Genomic DNA, 14041 nt, shown 5'->3' with positions numbered 1-14041 from the left:
GCTTCCCTGGTGGCGCAATGGTTGAGAGTCCACCAGCCGATGCAGGGGACACAGGTTCGTGCCCCGGTCTGGGAAGATCCCACATGCCGCGGAGCGGCTGGGCCCGTGAGCCATGGCCTCTGAGCCTGCGCGTCCGGAGCCTGTGCTCCGCAACGGGAGAGGCCACAACAGTGAGAGGCCTGCGTACCGCAAAAAAGAAAAAAAAAAAAAATTAGAGGATTAGTCCAGGAGATCTAGTATCTGCTTTCTAGATCCAGAAAGAGAGAGTAAACAGAAGGGTGGAAATGATCACTGAAAGAATTCAAGAACATTTCTCAGAACTGAAGATCCTGAGTTCCCTGGTTGAAAGGGGCCACCTGACAGCAGAATGAATGAAAGTAGACCCACCCCAGGCACACCACTGAGCATGTTCAGAACACCAAGACCCGAAAGAAGCGTCCTGCGAGCTTCCAGAGTGAACAGCGATGACAACAGTAATGACGACTCTCACATACAAAGAAAGGATTACGAGACAGGGTGACGTCTGGTTTCGTAAATAGCAACAGTGGACACCAGAAGACAATGAGCAATGCCCTCAAAGTTCTAAAGAAAACGGTTTTCAACCTGGAGCTCTAAACCCAGCCGAACAATCAATTACGGTTCAATTTTTTAAGTCCTGAGAAGGGACTATGACTTGCCTGGAGGTATGGTTATTCAAGATGGCAGCTCCCACTGAGCCCATATGGGTGGCAGTGGTGGGGAAGCAGTTTCCCAAAAGAGGGATCCAGCTCAAACCTGAGGAGAGAGAAGCCTGGGATGGCAACGTTAGGGAATACGATAGGTCAGCACCGACCAAGAGAAACACAATACGTAAATTAGCATCCACATTAAAAAAATAGAACAGGTGAAATTAAATTTTGTAATTTATCTTGTTGAACTCACTATATAAAAATATTATTTTAACATGTAATCAGTATAAATCATATTGAGATATTTTGCATTTTTTTTATTGAAAGTCTTCAGAATCCATCTAGTCCATATTTTACACTCATAGCACATTTCAGTTTAGATCATTTCAAGCGCTCAACAGCCACATGTGGTTAGTGGCTATCATACTGGACAGTGTGGTGCTAGGCAGTCAGAGATGACAAGTACAAGGCAGCAATGGGATTAAGGCTGAAACTAGATGATAAGAATGTGTAGCATAGTTATTTTTCTTTCTGAAGCACAGGTCTTTGCTCCAGGAAGTAGTTGGAAGGATAATTTAGACAGAGGTGGTAATTAATTGGTGGTCAAAGTAGAAAGTCAGGTGAATGAGTGTGTTTTGGATGGTAATGAGAACACCATGAGCCTGGCAATATCTGAAGCCCTGAGTAGAATGAAACAAATCGTTTTCTCGGTAAGGGCAATGAGTAGGTTCAATAAGGGTATGGAAGTGAATGAAATGACGAGGAAAAAGAGTTTCAGCTGGATTGGGAGTGGGGTGAGGGGTGCTAACTCAATTCCAGCTCTCAGAAATGGTGTAGCACGATGTAGGGCTGTGCTGACCTTTGAACAAAGGGAAGGGAGGTGGAAGTCAGGGAGAGAAAAAGTCAAGAAAGAATGAAGAGTCAAGAAAGGCATCTGCTTCTTTCACCATGGTTGAAGTCATAAGATGATGGTTTCATTTTTCTTAAGGCAGAACTGGGAATCCTCATGGCCTCTGTGCGCCAGAGGAGACAGTGGACCTCCACCATGTAAGTGGGGTGGGTCTTGGTGGGGTCATTCCCCCATACCTCCCCCAAAGAAGCCCAGAATCTGGAACCTTATCTTTCCCCCGTCATCTTTGGTCTTATTTTCTGATTAACACATACACACATATGTGCTATTTATAAAATTCATGCAATAGAAAAATGTAGAAACTATAAGTCCTCAGTAAAGTTCTCTTTCCTTAAATAATTCCTGTCATCTGTTGGTCATAAATCCTTCCAAGATTTTTCCTGTGCATATGTGTATAAGCCTATTTTAAGAAGAAAATCTATATTATACTTTACATATTGTTCCACAGCTGGCTCTTTTTACTTACATATTGTGGGCATCTTCCTGTTCTGCTAGGTAGCACATCATTTTTTTTTAATAGGCTACAATATATTTTCTTGTATTGTTGCCTCACAAGTTATTTAAACAGGCAACTATTAACATGTATGTAGAATGTTTCCACATTCCTGCTAGTAGAGAGAGTGCTGCAGTAATCATTCTTGTGCATATTTCTTTTTGAACTTGTGAAAGCTTTCTGTGGAAAGTTCGTAAAGGTTCAGTCAGACGGGAGGCCCGTGTAAGATTTGGAAAAGTCTTGCCAAATTGCCTTTTGGATGGGTTGTGACCCTTCACATTCCCACCCATGGAGTATGAATCAATGGTCACTCACACCCTCTGCCCCACCAGATACTATCAACTTTTAAATCTTTTCTCTTGATAGGAGAATGAGGATACCTCACAGGGTTTTCAATTTCATTTTTCTGGTTATATGTGAAGTTGAACATATCTTCAAATGTCTATTTGACATTTGTATTTCTTCTGTAAACTGCTTGTTCACATCCTTTGCCAATTTTCCTATTTGGTATTTTGTCTTTTAAAAAAATTAATTTAACTTTTAAAAATTTAAGTATAGCTGATTTACAATGTTGTGTTAATGGTATTTTGTCTTTTCTGTATGGATTTGAAGGATCCCATTCTATTTTAGAGCAGAAGTTTGTCAAATATCTTTTACCAGTTTATCCCTTGACTTTCAAGGATAAAATGTTAATTTTTTTTGGCCATGACACGTGGCTTGTGGGATCTTAGTTCCCCCACCAGGGATTGAACCCCAGCCCAAGGCAGTGAAAGGGCTGAGCCCTAACCATTGGACCACCAGGGAACTCCTAAAATGTTTAAATTTTAGGAAGTAAAACCTTTCACTCTTTTTTGTTTTTCTAACTTTGATCTTACTCTAATAGAGGTTCTCTCCTGTATTTAATTCTAGTGTTTTTATGATTGTGTTTTTTTAGTATTCAAATTTTTATCCATATAGAATATATTTTTGTATATACTGTGATGTACTATGAAATTTTAAAATATAGACTCTAAGTACTAAAAGTAACTTCAGTTTCTCTACTTTTTTCCATCACAGGGAAGCTCTTGGAGAACATTTAGACGGGAAGGAGAGGGAAGAAGATCAAAGCAAGAGCTACAAACAGAAAGAAGAAAGCAGACTGGTAAGAACTGGGGAGTTACTGGGTCGCGACTGTCCTGTAGGACTGGGGCTTTGCTCGTCCTGTGCTGTGCCTTTGGTGGGCTACAGTGCCAAGCCCCACTCCTCCCTTCTTTTTCCCTCCTGTCCTCTCCCCTCCCCCTTTCCCCTCTCCTCGCAGACTTCAAGACCATCTCACTTCCCAACTCTTCCACTAATTCCTCCGCGGCGCAGGTTGAACCCTTTGACTTCCCGTCTGTACCATTCGTTTCATTTTAGATACTTTTCTGCCTTGTATGACTTTTCGAAGATGTGTATGCGTGCGGTGTCCCCAGTGGAACTGTAAGTTCTAGGAGAGCGAGGGCCTCTTGGTGTAGCTGTGGAGTAGGGCAGAGCTTGTGCCCAATAAACTCTAAAAGGAAGTCTTTGATCGCTCTCCCGTGGCGATGACAAGGGCTCCTGAGACATGAATAAAGGACTTGGAGCGAGAGGCGCAGGAGCGATAAACAGTAGTTCAAAGCAGCGCGCCGGAACTGGCACACTGCCGCGTTTACTTAATTAACTGCATGCACAGTGACACCGTGGGCGTTGAGATATGGGAAAGAGCTCATCCAGACGGCCTGGTCAGGGAAGGTTCCACGGAGAAAGTGGGGTTTGAGCTGGGTCTTAGAAAAGTTAAATGGGATTTATAAAAGTGGAGAAGAGAGATCACTGCTAGCAGAAATTGAAGTGTATTTACTGGGAGAAAAAAATATTCAAATTACTGAAATATTATTATAGAGCATAGAGGTATCTAGCAATAATTGACAACCTGTGCTGTACTGGATCAAGGATAAAATATTTTATTGTAGTGGAAAGAACTTTGAACTATTATGGGTTCTTGATCCAGCTCACCCCTTTATACTTAGGGTACTTCATCTAAAGGTTGGTGATCTCTGAGTGTTTCTGTGTAGAATAAAAAGGGTATTATATATAATCTTGAAAATACTGTTGTAGTAGATACTGCTATCATCCTGGAAATACTGATATACTGTTCAGTATATTTTCAATTTTAGAGTGTAAAATTGAGTGTAAAACCAGAGAGATAACGTTGTTTTCATCAGTAGCTTTCCCAGGTTCCTCTCGCTTAGGACTTAAATCACGAAGAGTGTTGCCATTGAAGAGAAATGTATAAAGAAAATGCTACCTTTCTCAATATCAAGGTATTAACAACCAGGTCTGTCCTAAGACCTGGGCAGGAGGGACCCCTGTCCTGCACCTTATCAATCGTTTTTTTAAATGATAGTTCTTCTTGTTTCCTGTTTAATCTTGGTCTACTCCAACTTTTTAAAGTTTTCTTCTAGAAGCCTCATCGTTTTACTGTTTACATTTGGGTCTATAATCTTAGACCAAAACGGATCTGGAATCCATTTTTGTGTGTGGTGTCAAAGTGGGGCTCAAGGTTCATTGTTTTCTAAATGGACCTTTAATTAACCCAGCACCATTTAGAGAGAAGATCATCCTTTCCCCTCTGCATTGCAATGCACCCTTGTTGCAAATCAGGTGAGCCTACTTGTTTGTTTCTAGATTCTCTATTCTGTTCCATTGGTCAAAGGTCTTTATGCCAATTCCACACTATTTTAATTACTGTAGCTGCACGACAGGCCTTGATATCTGGTAGGGTAAGTCCTCCAGCTTTGTGGTTCTTCAAAATGGACTTGGCTGTTCTTGACCCTTTGCATTTCCATATAAATGGAAATTCTCAATTTCCACCATAAATGGAAATTCTCAATTTCCACCAAAAAAAAGCAGCTGGGGTTTTAATTGAGATTGGATTGAATCTGTAGATCAATCTGGGAAAAAATTAATATCTTACCAATATAGAGATTTATAATCTGTGAGGATAAATTATCCCTCCTTTTATTTAAGTATTCTTTAATTTCACTCAGCAATGTTTTATACATTTTCTTTTTTTAATTATTATTTATTTTTGGCTGCACTAGGTCTTCACGGATGCGTGCGGGCTTTCTCTAGTTGCAGCGAGCGGGGGCTACTCTTCGTTGCGGTGCCTGGGCTTCTCATTGCGGTGGCTTCTCTTGTTGTGGAGTACAGGCCCTAGGGAGTGCAGGCTTCAGTAATTGTGGCACGAGGGCTCAGTAGTTGTGGCGCATGGGCTTAGTTGCTCCATGGCATGTGGGATCTTCCCGGACCAGGGATTGAACCCGTGTCCCTGTGTTGGCAGGCAGATTCTTAACCACTGCACCACCAGGGAAGTCCCTATACTTCTTCTTGAAGTTATAATTGTTCATTGCTGATTATGTAAAAGTACAATTGTTTTTTTTTGTTTTTTTTTTTTTGCGGTACGCAGGCCTCTCACTGTTGTGGCCTCTCCCGTTGCAGAGCACAGGCTCTGGATGCGCAGGCTCAGCGGCCATGGCTCACGGGCCTAGCTGCTCCGCGGCATGTGGGATCTTCCCGGACCGGGGCACGAACCCGTGTCCCCTTCATTGGCAGGTGGACTCTCAACCACTGCGCCACCAGGGAAGCCCACAATTGTTTTTTCTTTTTTTCCACAATTGGGTTTTATATATTGATCTGATATCCAGCAACCTGGTCAAATTCATTTATTAATTCTAATAGTTTACCTGTAGGTTCTTTTTGTTTTTGTTTTTTTTTACATATATAATCATCTGAAAATGACAGTTTTATCTTTTTCCATTCAATTTTGATACCTTAAAATTTTTTTTCTTGCCTTATTGCTCTAGATAGGCCCTCTAGCCCACTGAATAAAAGTGGTAATGAGGAGGGTCCTGTGTCTTGTTCTGGCCCTCCTCTGGATGCACCCCCTCAAGTGGACTTGCCTCAAGTCTACTCAGAGCCCAAGTGCCCCCAGTGATCTCACTCTCTGAGTGTCACAGAACTCCAGATTCCCTGCCCAAATGGTTCTGAACCCACTTTCAAGGCCTGCATGGGCCTCTTCCCAGGGTCTGTCCTGCTCAGGGCAGACAAGGCCTCAGGGATGACCAGGGGTTTAGATGGAGCTCGCACGTGTGGTCTGGGAAATTCACATGCCTGCATCTGAAGGACTAGGAGTGTGAAGAGAATGGGGTGGGCTCCAGGCTGGTGGCCAGAGACTGGCTCTCCCCTAGCCACCAAGTTCTGAAAGGAACTCTGATATGTAGTCTGAATTCAAACTAGGACTTATAAATTGTTATGAAGGTGCCAAGGTAGGTGGATAGAACATATTTAGTGGTTTATTACACTGAATTATATTTTTAAATATTTAGATATATGGTATGTGGACCTTCAATTAAACTCTCATCCTGGGTCTCAAAAATGTTAGGGGTGTGTCTGTTAATCTGATGGTAACATTTTCTGTTTTACTTTGAGACTTAAATACTTGATTCAGAAATTTCTGATGTTCGCATTGTCTGAGTAGAAAATAGAAAATTGCTCAAAACTACAGGAAAGCCATTGCTTCCTTATGCATGTAAGACCGTTTGGCACAAGTGATAAGGCTGCAGCTGTTTAAAAAAGGCCTGGAGTACCCTGGGTGGAGGTTCAGTTCTGTATTCATTAAAACTGTATTTCAAAATTTCCTTAGAAGAATGAGGTGAAATAGAGTCTCTGATCATTTCAGTGAATCCCTGGAGCAGAGATATTTATAAGTTCCTAGTTCAGAAATGATTCGAGAGTTGAAAAATTTGTAAATTCCAAAACAGACTTGGAAAAACTCAGGCATAACCTAAGGGTACTTGAACTTTTTTTGAGAGGATTTATCATCTTGAAATCATGACATCACCAAAAGTTCAGGAGGGAAGGTACTGCATGTGAAATTTACCAAGAGGAATTTAGAAGGGGGGTACCAGTAGCAAAATTCCTGGGCCTTTGAGGGAGGGGTCAGTGCAGTCGGCTACAATTCTCTCCTGTATTAGAACACCTATAGCAAGAGGTTCCACGTAACATTAGCTTAAACAAGGTAGAAGCTTATTTCTCTGGTTCACGTAATAAACAGTTCAGAGCAGAAATAGTCCAGGGCTGATTTGGGGGTTTCTTTGAGGCTGGGAACCTCACCTCCTTCCACCCTTGCTTAGGTTGCCTTCATCTGCTCACCACGTCATACTTTAGCATCACATGCCAGCCTGGGAGACCGAGAAAAAGGGGGCAGCAGAGGGCACACCTTTCCCCTTCAAGGCACAATTCAGAAGTGGCACATACACTTCTGCTCATGTGTTATTGGTCAGATTGCAATCTAGCTGCAAGGGAGGTTGGGAGATGTATCTATTTTGGGAGGTCAAATGCCTAGCTAAAATTTGGGTGTTCTGTTATTAAAAGAAGAGGGGGAAATGGACATTGGAGGACAATTATTATTATGTGTCTCACATCCCCAGCTAAGCTTCTTAGAAAGGACCCTGGCAGTGTCAGTCACTTGGAAGCCTGCTGGGGAAAGTGCTGAGATGTACCCAGAGCGGATGCCCGCGTACTGATAGGCTGGTCCCTCCTTTAACGAGAATAAACTAAAGTACCTCCAGAATTGCAGAGTGCTATTAAATTGTAAGCTGTAACATCACATCACAAGTGTCCTGATGGAAACAGGTTGCTAAGTAGATGCTACGCTTTAAAGTCTTAAGGTAGATTTTTTTTAATATTTATTTTTTAATTTATTTATTTTTGCCTGTGTCGGGTCTTAGTTGCGGCATGTGGGCTTCTCTCTAGTTGTGGCGTGTGGGTTTTCTCTCTCTAGCTGTGGCGCGGGCTCCAGAGCGCATGGACTCTGTAGTTTGCAGCACACGGGCTCTCTAGTTGAGGCACATGGGCTTAGTTTCTCCGCCGCACGTGGGATCTCAGTTCCCCGATCAGGGATCGAACCCACGTCCCCAGCATTGGAAGGCAGATTCTTTACCACTGGACCACCAGGGAAGTCCCTTAAGGTAGCTTTTAATTCCTGCTTGGTTGGATTGAACACCTACAGACAGTTGTGCAAATGTTTCTAACTTTATACATTCTTATTGGTTTTCAGAAGTTGGCTAAGCTGCTGCTCTGTGGCACCGAGTTGGTGACAAATATCCAGGTAGCTGCAGATATCAGGGAGGTCCACAGGAGAGTCGAGGAAGAGGAGATAAAGCGTCAGAGGTGAGGGTGAGGACCGCCCCCCGCCCCGGCTCTGCAGTGAAGTATCTCCTCTCTGGGTCCTCAAATTCTCCCTGTCTTTGTCAAAACTATCTAGTAGAATCCACTTCTTGCCCCTTACGAATCCTCCCTCCTTCTTTCTTTCCTTCCCTCCCTCCCTCCCTCGTTGCTTCCCTCCTCCTAAGTATTACCTTCTTAATGTGTACAAGCCCTTTGGCTACAAAGAGGAGTGGACATGGCCTCTGCTCTTGACGTACACAGTCTAGTAGAGCCAGATGTGCCATGATTTGTGTTAAAGGCATGCATAAGAGTCCTGGAAACACATATGAGGAGGCCTTTAATTCTCTCTGGAGCGATTAGAGAAAACTTTCCAGGCAAAGTGATATTTGAGTTGGGCGATAAGGGATGAAGAGGAGTTGGAGTCAAGGAATGGGCATTTTAGGAGCAACTTGGGCAGAGGCGTGAGATTGCATGATGTTTGGGAATGGCATGAGAGTGAGGGATGTATGGGGGGTGGTGGAAGAAAAGAGACGAGGCTGAGCAGGTACATCAGGCTGTTCTGGGTTTAAATTAATCATAACAACCAGATCCATAAGCACTACGTACAAATGTAACAGCGTGTTAAAGAATGGTAAAGACTCCATGCCTGGAAGGACAGAGGGTCAGAGGGACGATGGGGTCCCGTGGCCGACCCTCAGCTCCAGGCCTTGGCAGGCAGGCTGTGGGCGCACCCATCTTCCAGGGCTCAGCTTGCCCGATGAGGCAAGGCGTAAGCTGCTTAGGAGTCAGCTTAGGAGTCAGCTTCTACGTTTTGTTTGCCCACAGAAGACCGATAGCAGCAGGAGCAGAGGTTCTCATGTAATCTCTTCCTTTGGCTTGTTCTTTAATTAATTTCCTACCTATAGTCCAATTACAAGAACAGCCCACGGGGCCATTTTGCTCATCTCAGTAGGTACATACACAGTACAATTTTTTTTTGATTGATTGATTTTTATTTATGTATTTTTGGCTGCCTTGGGTCTTTGTTGCCGTGCACAGGCTTCTCACTGAGGTGGCTTCTCTTGTCGTGAAGCGCGGGCTCTAGGCGCATGGGCTTCAGTAGTTGTGGCATGAGGGCTCAGTAGTTGTGGTACATGGGCTTAGTTGCTCCACAGCATGTGGGATCTTCCTGGACCAGGGCTCGAACCCGTGTCCCCTGCATTGGCAGGTGGATTCTTAACCATTGCACCATCAGAGAAGTCCCCACAATACAATTTTAACACAGTACAATTTTAACAACAATATTTTCAGTTGTTTAACATAAGTCGTTCTCCCCACCAGCAACTTTGCCAGTGTCACCAAGATATAATTTATTCTTGAAACTTCCCACTGCCTGTCATGGCTTGTACCAGGGACTGAATTGGCGGGGACAGCTGCAGAAAGTCCCTGAGGGTCCCGTTGAGGAGTTAGGCTTCTCCTGAGGAAAAATGGAAGGTCCTCTGAAGAAAAAGGAAGGTCGCTAGTGGCAGAGTTACAAGATAAATGTGGGTTCTGGAAAGATAATCTAACAGCTGTTTCTCATTTTTTAGAAAAAAAAAGTTAATTGAATTATAAGATGTACTATATACCCTAGCTTGGAAGGTGGGAAGGAGAAGGGGATCATAAGATAATTATGTTGTGATTCTTGTCCTTAAGGGAGTTTGAACCCTCGTTTGGAGACAGTCTCATAGAAGGACAGTCTGTTAAATTTGGGAGAGGGTCACAGGCATATGTCCTGGCCCCTGTTCTCAGAAGGGGCCTCACATCTCAGCCCTAATACCTCTTTCTATCCAGCCCCGTCCTCAGTGTTCTCCATCACATAGTTTCTTTGGAATTTCTGGAATTCTGGGAGATCATCGCTATTTTCCATTACTAATGGTGGAGTTTTCCTTTTTGTATGTTCCACTGGTCATTTATTGGTAATTTGGGAGAGGAATGGCCAGACAGTTGAGGTCATGTCAATAGTAAAAAATAATGAGTGCCATTTGTTAAGTGACTACTGTGCTGGGAATAATTTTATTTAATCCTGACAACAGCCATAGGAAGGTAGTGATAAGTGGAATATTTATAAATGGAATATTTCCTGCCATATTAATAAACAAAGGATGTCACAGTCATCAACGATTGCAGCCCTCCAGCGTGAGCCAGTGAGCCCTGAGGAGACTCAGGGTTGAAGAGAATACCTGTCATCTAGCAGCCATCAGACTGCAGCCACTCCCTGCAGTGAGCCCTGAGGAAACTCAGGATGTGTCACGATGCTGGCCCCAGATAGCTGAGATGCAAATCAAAGGAATGATTTGAGTGAGCCCAGACTCTTGCATCTTCCCATACATAGAAAAGCGCTAAATTCCTTAACTTGAGATATCTGGTTTCCTTTAACAATAATCTTCTGACGTTCCCAACTGCCTGCAAAACTCCTATTTATCCAGGCTCCTCCCAGCGCCTCCCAGGAGCAATTTCTCAGAGTTATCTGAAACTCTGTCTTCCGGGCTGCGGTCCTCATTTTGCCCCCAATAAAACTTAACTCGCAACTCTCACATTGTGCATTTTTTGTCAACAGTTGATCCTTTCATCCTCCCTATTCTACAGATGAGAAAAATGGGGCCTGCAGAAGTTAAGCAATTTCTCTAAAGTTGAGAGCCAAGTGGCAAAATCAGTATTTGAACACAAGCTATGGGACTTGTGACCAAGTGGCTAACTGCTGTGTGTCACCATCTTAGAAGTATGTGACAAATTGACTCTTGATCTCTGTGTGTGTGTGTGTGTATGTGTGTGTACAGCCTTAATGTTGATCCGTTTTTGTTATGTGTCACTTTGTTTATTTGGTCTCAGTTACTTGGAGTCAAGCATTAAACTAAGAGAAGATTTCTCAGAGCCCGGTTTGGTTTTCAGGCAGAGCTGGGTACCTGGGCCTGTTTTACAGACCCTAGAGAACCAGACTGCTTTCTTGGAAGGCAGCCTCAGGAGCTGGGCTGTTTGTATTTGCAGACTTGAAAAGCTGGAGAATGAGGTCAAGACCAGTCAGGACAAATTTGATGAGATCGCCATGAAGTGGGAGGAGGGCAAACAGAAGAGGATCCCCCAGGAGCTGTGGGAAATGCTCAACGCCCAGCAGGTGCACTGCGCTGGGCTGGTAGAAGATAAGAACAAGCTGATCAGCGAGTTACAGCAGGCAAGAGCCTGGCCCTCGGTCCTGGCTGCCGGGGATGGAGCTGGGGGATGTTAGCTTCTCCTGAAATGAGAAAGGCCGAGGCTTTACTTCGTTACCCAGAATGCGATATAGCTCAGGCAATACACTTTTTTAAATTTATTTTTTATTGAAGTATGGTTGAATTACAATGTTGTGTTAATTACTGCTGTACAGCAAAGTGACTCACTTATACATATATATACATTCTCTTTCATGTTCTTTTCCATTATGGCTTGTCACAGTATATTATTCATTGCTTAGCTGGAGCACCCTGGGCTTTCTGGGAGGCTGCAGGGAGATTTGCAGCAAGTAGTCATTGAGGGGTCTGATCCTGTGCTGCTCGTTGAGACTTTGCCCCGAGCTGAGCCCATGGCCTCCAGACACCCCAGCCTCTCCCGAGCACCTTCCCGTTGTGCAGTTATAATTCCTAGTGCGTGATGCTGATGGGAGAAGTCCCCCACCCCCCACCCCCCACCCCCGCCGCCCGCCCACCGCCACCGCCCCGGGGGTGAGGCGTGGCTGGCAACTTCTGGCTTCTGTCTCAGTTGATGAACAACCTTTGACGTGCTCTTCTCTAGGAGTTAGAAACAAAGCATGATCAGTACGTGAAGGATTTGAAGAAACAGTCGGGTGACATCTGCCTGCTCCTGGAGAGGATGGAAGAACAGGTGAAAAATGTGATGAAAACCTTTCGCCAGGAGCTCCAATACATCGAGGTGAGGTGATGGCATGCGAGAGAGCTGCCCTCTGCCTCTGGGAGACCCCTGGGAGGAGTCCCCTGGGAGGTGGCTGCCTGTGGCCTAACCACCCAGGGAGGGGCCCCAGATGTCTTGGTCCTCTCATTGCTGTCTCTACTCTAGCGTTTCATTCACTTACTTATTGATACATTCACTCCTCCAACAAATATGCAAGTGTACTAAATGGCAAGCACTGTGCCAGGGGCTGGAGATACAATCACGGACAAAGTCCTGGATGAAGCCTGTATTCTAGCAGGAGACAGCTAGACAATAGAGATAAATTACTAAGTATATAAGTTGACAGGTGTGATAAGCACTTGGAAAGAAAATAAAAGAGGGGTAAGAGGTGTGGAGGAGGGAGATTGGTGCTCCAGAAGCAACAGGCATTTGTGAGCCATTTATTTGATGTGTTTATGACAGTCAGGGATGGAGGGATGGAGGGAGAGGAAAGGGGCGTGCCAAACAGGATCCAGGATCCAATATTCTGGATTCGCATGAAATGTTAAGGATTGAGATCGAGAAAGACCTTTCCAAAATGGAAGAGAGCCCAGAGGTGGGGACCTGTCTCTTTGGATTATTACAGACTCATTTCTGCATTCCTGAGTCTACCCCATCCCCTGTTCTGTGAGCTCCATGCTGCCTTTGCTTCATGGGAACCCCAGCCATAGCAATGCTCGAACCCGAGTCCCGGCTGAAGTCATGCCAGGGTTGGCCCTGTGACTGCAAGGCGCTGGCTTCCTGCCTCGCTTCTCCAGTTGACACAGGGCAGCTGGCACGTTTCCTCTCACAGTCTGCGTGAAGCATAGATTTCGTAACACTTTCCACGCAACACATTCCACAGTCTTTTGGTTGCATGAAACTTGGCAAGTCGATTTGACTTTGTGGGTGGCAATGTGGCACTGGTGCTGTTGTCTGAGATTTCTTTGATGCTGTGGGACCTGCCTAATTAAAACAGACACAAGAGCCCTTTTCCTTCTGGGTCACAGAAAGCATTTGAGGTGGAGCGACAGGAGCTGCTGACCAGCAATAAGAAGAAATGGGAGCAGGCCCTGCAGGCTCACAGTGCCAAAGAGGTCAAGGGGCGGCCGATGGGGGAGGGGCAGGGGTGTCAAGGGTGGTCCATGGGGTCTGGGGTGACTCCTCTTGGGGCTGAATTTGCTAGCCTTTTTGGACCTTGGGGAGGAGTGCCGTGGCCAACATCCCTGACTGCACCTGCCAGTTAGTTAACCAGCGGGGACTGCGGATGGCGCCCTCTCGTGGTGGTGGTCAGTACCACCCGTGCAGCCCGCTGTGGTTTCCACAGTCCTCCCACTCTCTACTTTATTTCCTGGGTATCTCCCCCAACCATGGCTATTTGCCGCCCACAATGATGTTTTAAGACACATTTTAAAGGGTGTGGGGTTTTCGCTTTATTTCAGAGACGTAAAGAACAAAGAAATAATATGACCAAGATCCACTGGGTATTTTTTTTTAGAAATACAAATGTCTGACTGCAGGGTCTGCCTTCCTCTTAAGAGTTTCTGGAGTAGAACCCCATTAGGCAATACAAGCCATAACCTGGGAGTTCAAAGCCTTGGGGCACAGGGGTTCTGAGGGCAGACACACTCCCTCCACAGTCGGAACAGGGACGGGACCTGCCCTTCCCCTTGTCTCCCTGTGCCTTCAGCTGGAGTATCTTATGAACCGCATCAAGAAAGTGGAGGACCACGAGAAGCAGCTCAACAAACAGAGGATCTGGGACTGCGAAGAGTACAACACGATCAAGATCAAGCTGGAGCAGGACGTGCAGGTGTGACTCGC

The 14041-nt window shown here is 44.9% G+C and overlaps 1 protein-coding gene across 1 annotated transcript in view; it reads left to right on the top strand.

The window, feature by feature from the left end:
* The window catches only part of DRC1 (dynein regulatory complex subunit 1), a 45880-nt gene that overhangs the window by 6781 nt on the left and 25058 nt on the right, over positions 1-14041 (top strand). Inside the window, exons 2-7 of the mRNA XM_027113633.1 lie at positions 3128-3212; positions 8187-8299; positions 11303-11486; positions 12083-12220; positions 13228-13314; positions 13908-14030. Coding sequence (XP_026969434.1) covers positions 3128-3212; positions 8187-8299; positions 11303-11486; positions 12083-12220; positions 13228-13314; positions 13908-14030 — 730 coding nt within the window. The remainder of the gene's footprint in view (positions 1-3127; positions 3213-8186; positions 8300-11302; positions 11487-12082; positions 12221-13227; positions 13315-13907; positions 14031-14041) is intronic.

The sequence above is a fragment of the Aethalodelphis obliquidens genome, unplaced genomic scaffold (assembly GCF_003676395.1).
Source record: "Aethalodelphis obliquidens isolate GAN/ISIS:26980383/991018 unplaced genomic scaffold, ASM367639v1 scaffold12, whole genome shotgun sequence".
In the NCBI taxonomy this organism is placed as follows: Eukaryota; Metazoa; Chordata; class Mammalia; order Artiodactyla; family Delphinidae; genus Aethalodelphis; species Aethalodelphis obliquidens.
This window is presented reverse-complemented; position numbering and strand designations above follow the sequence as displayed.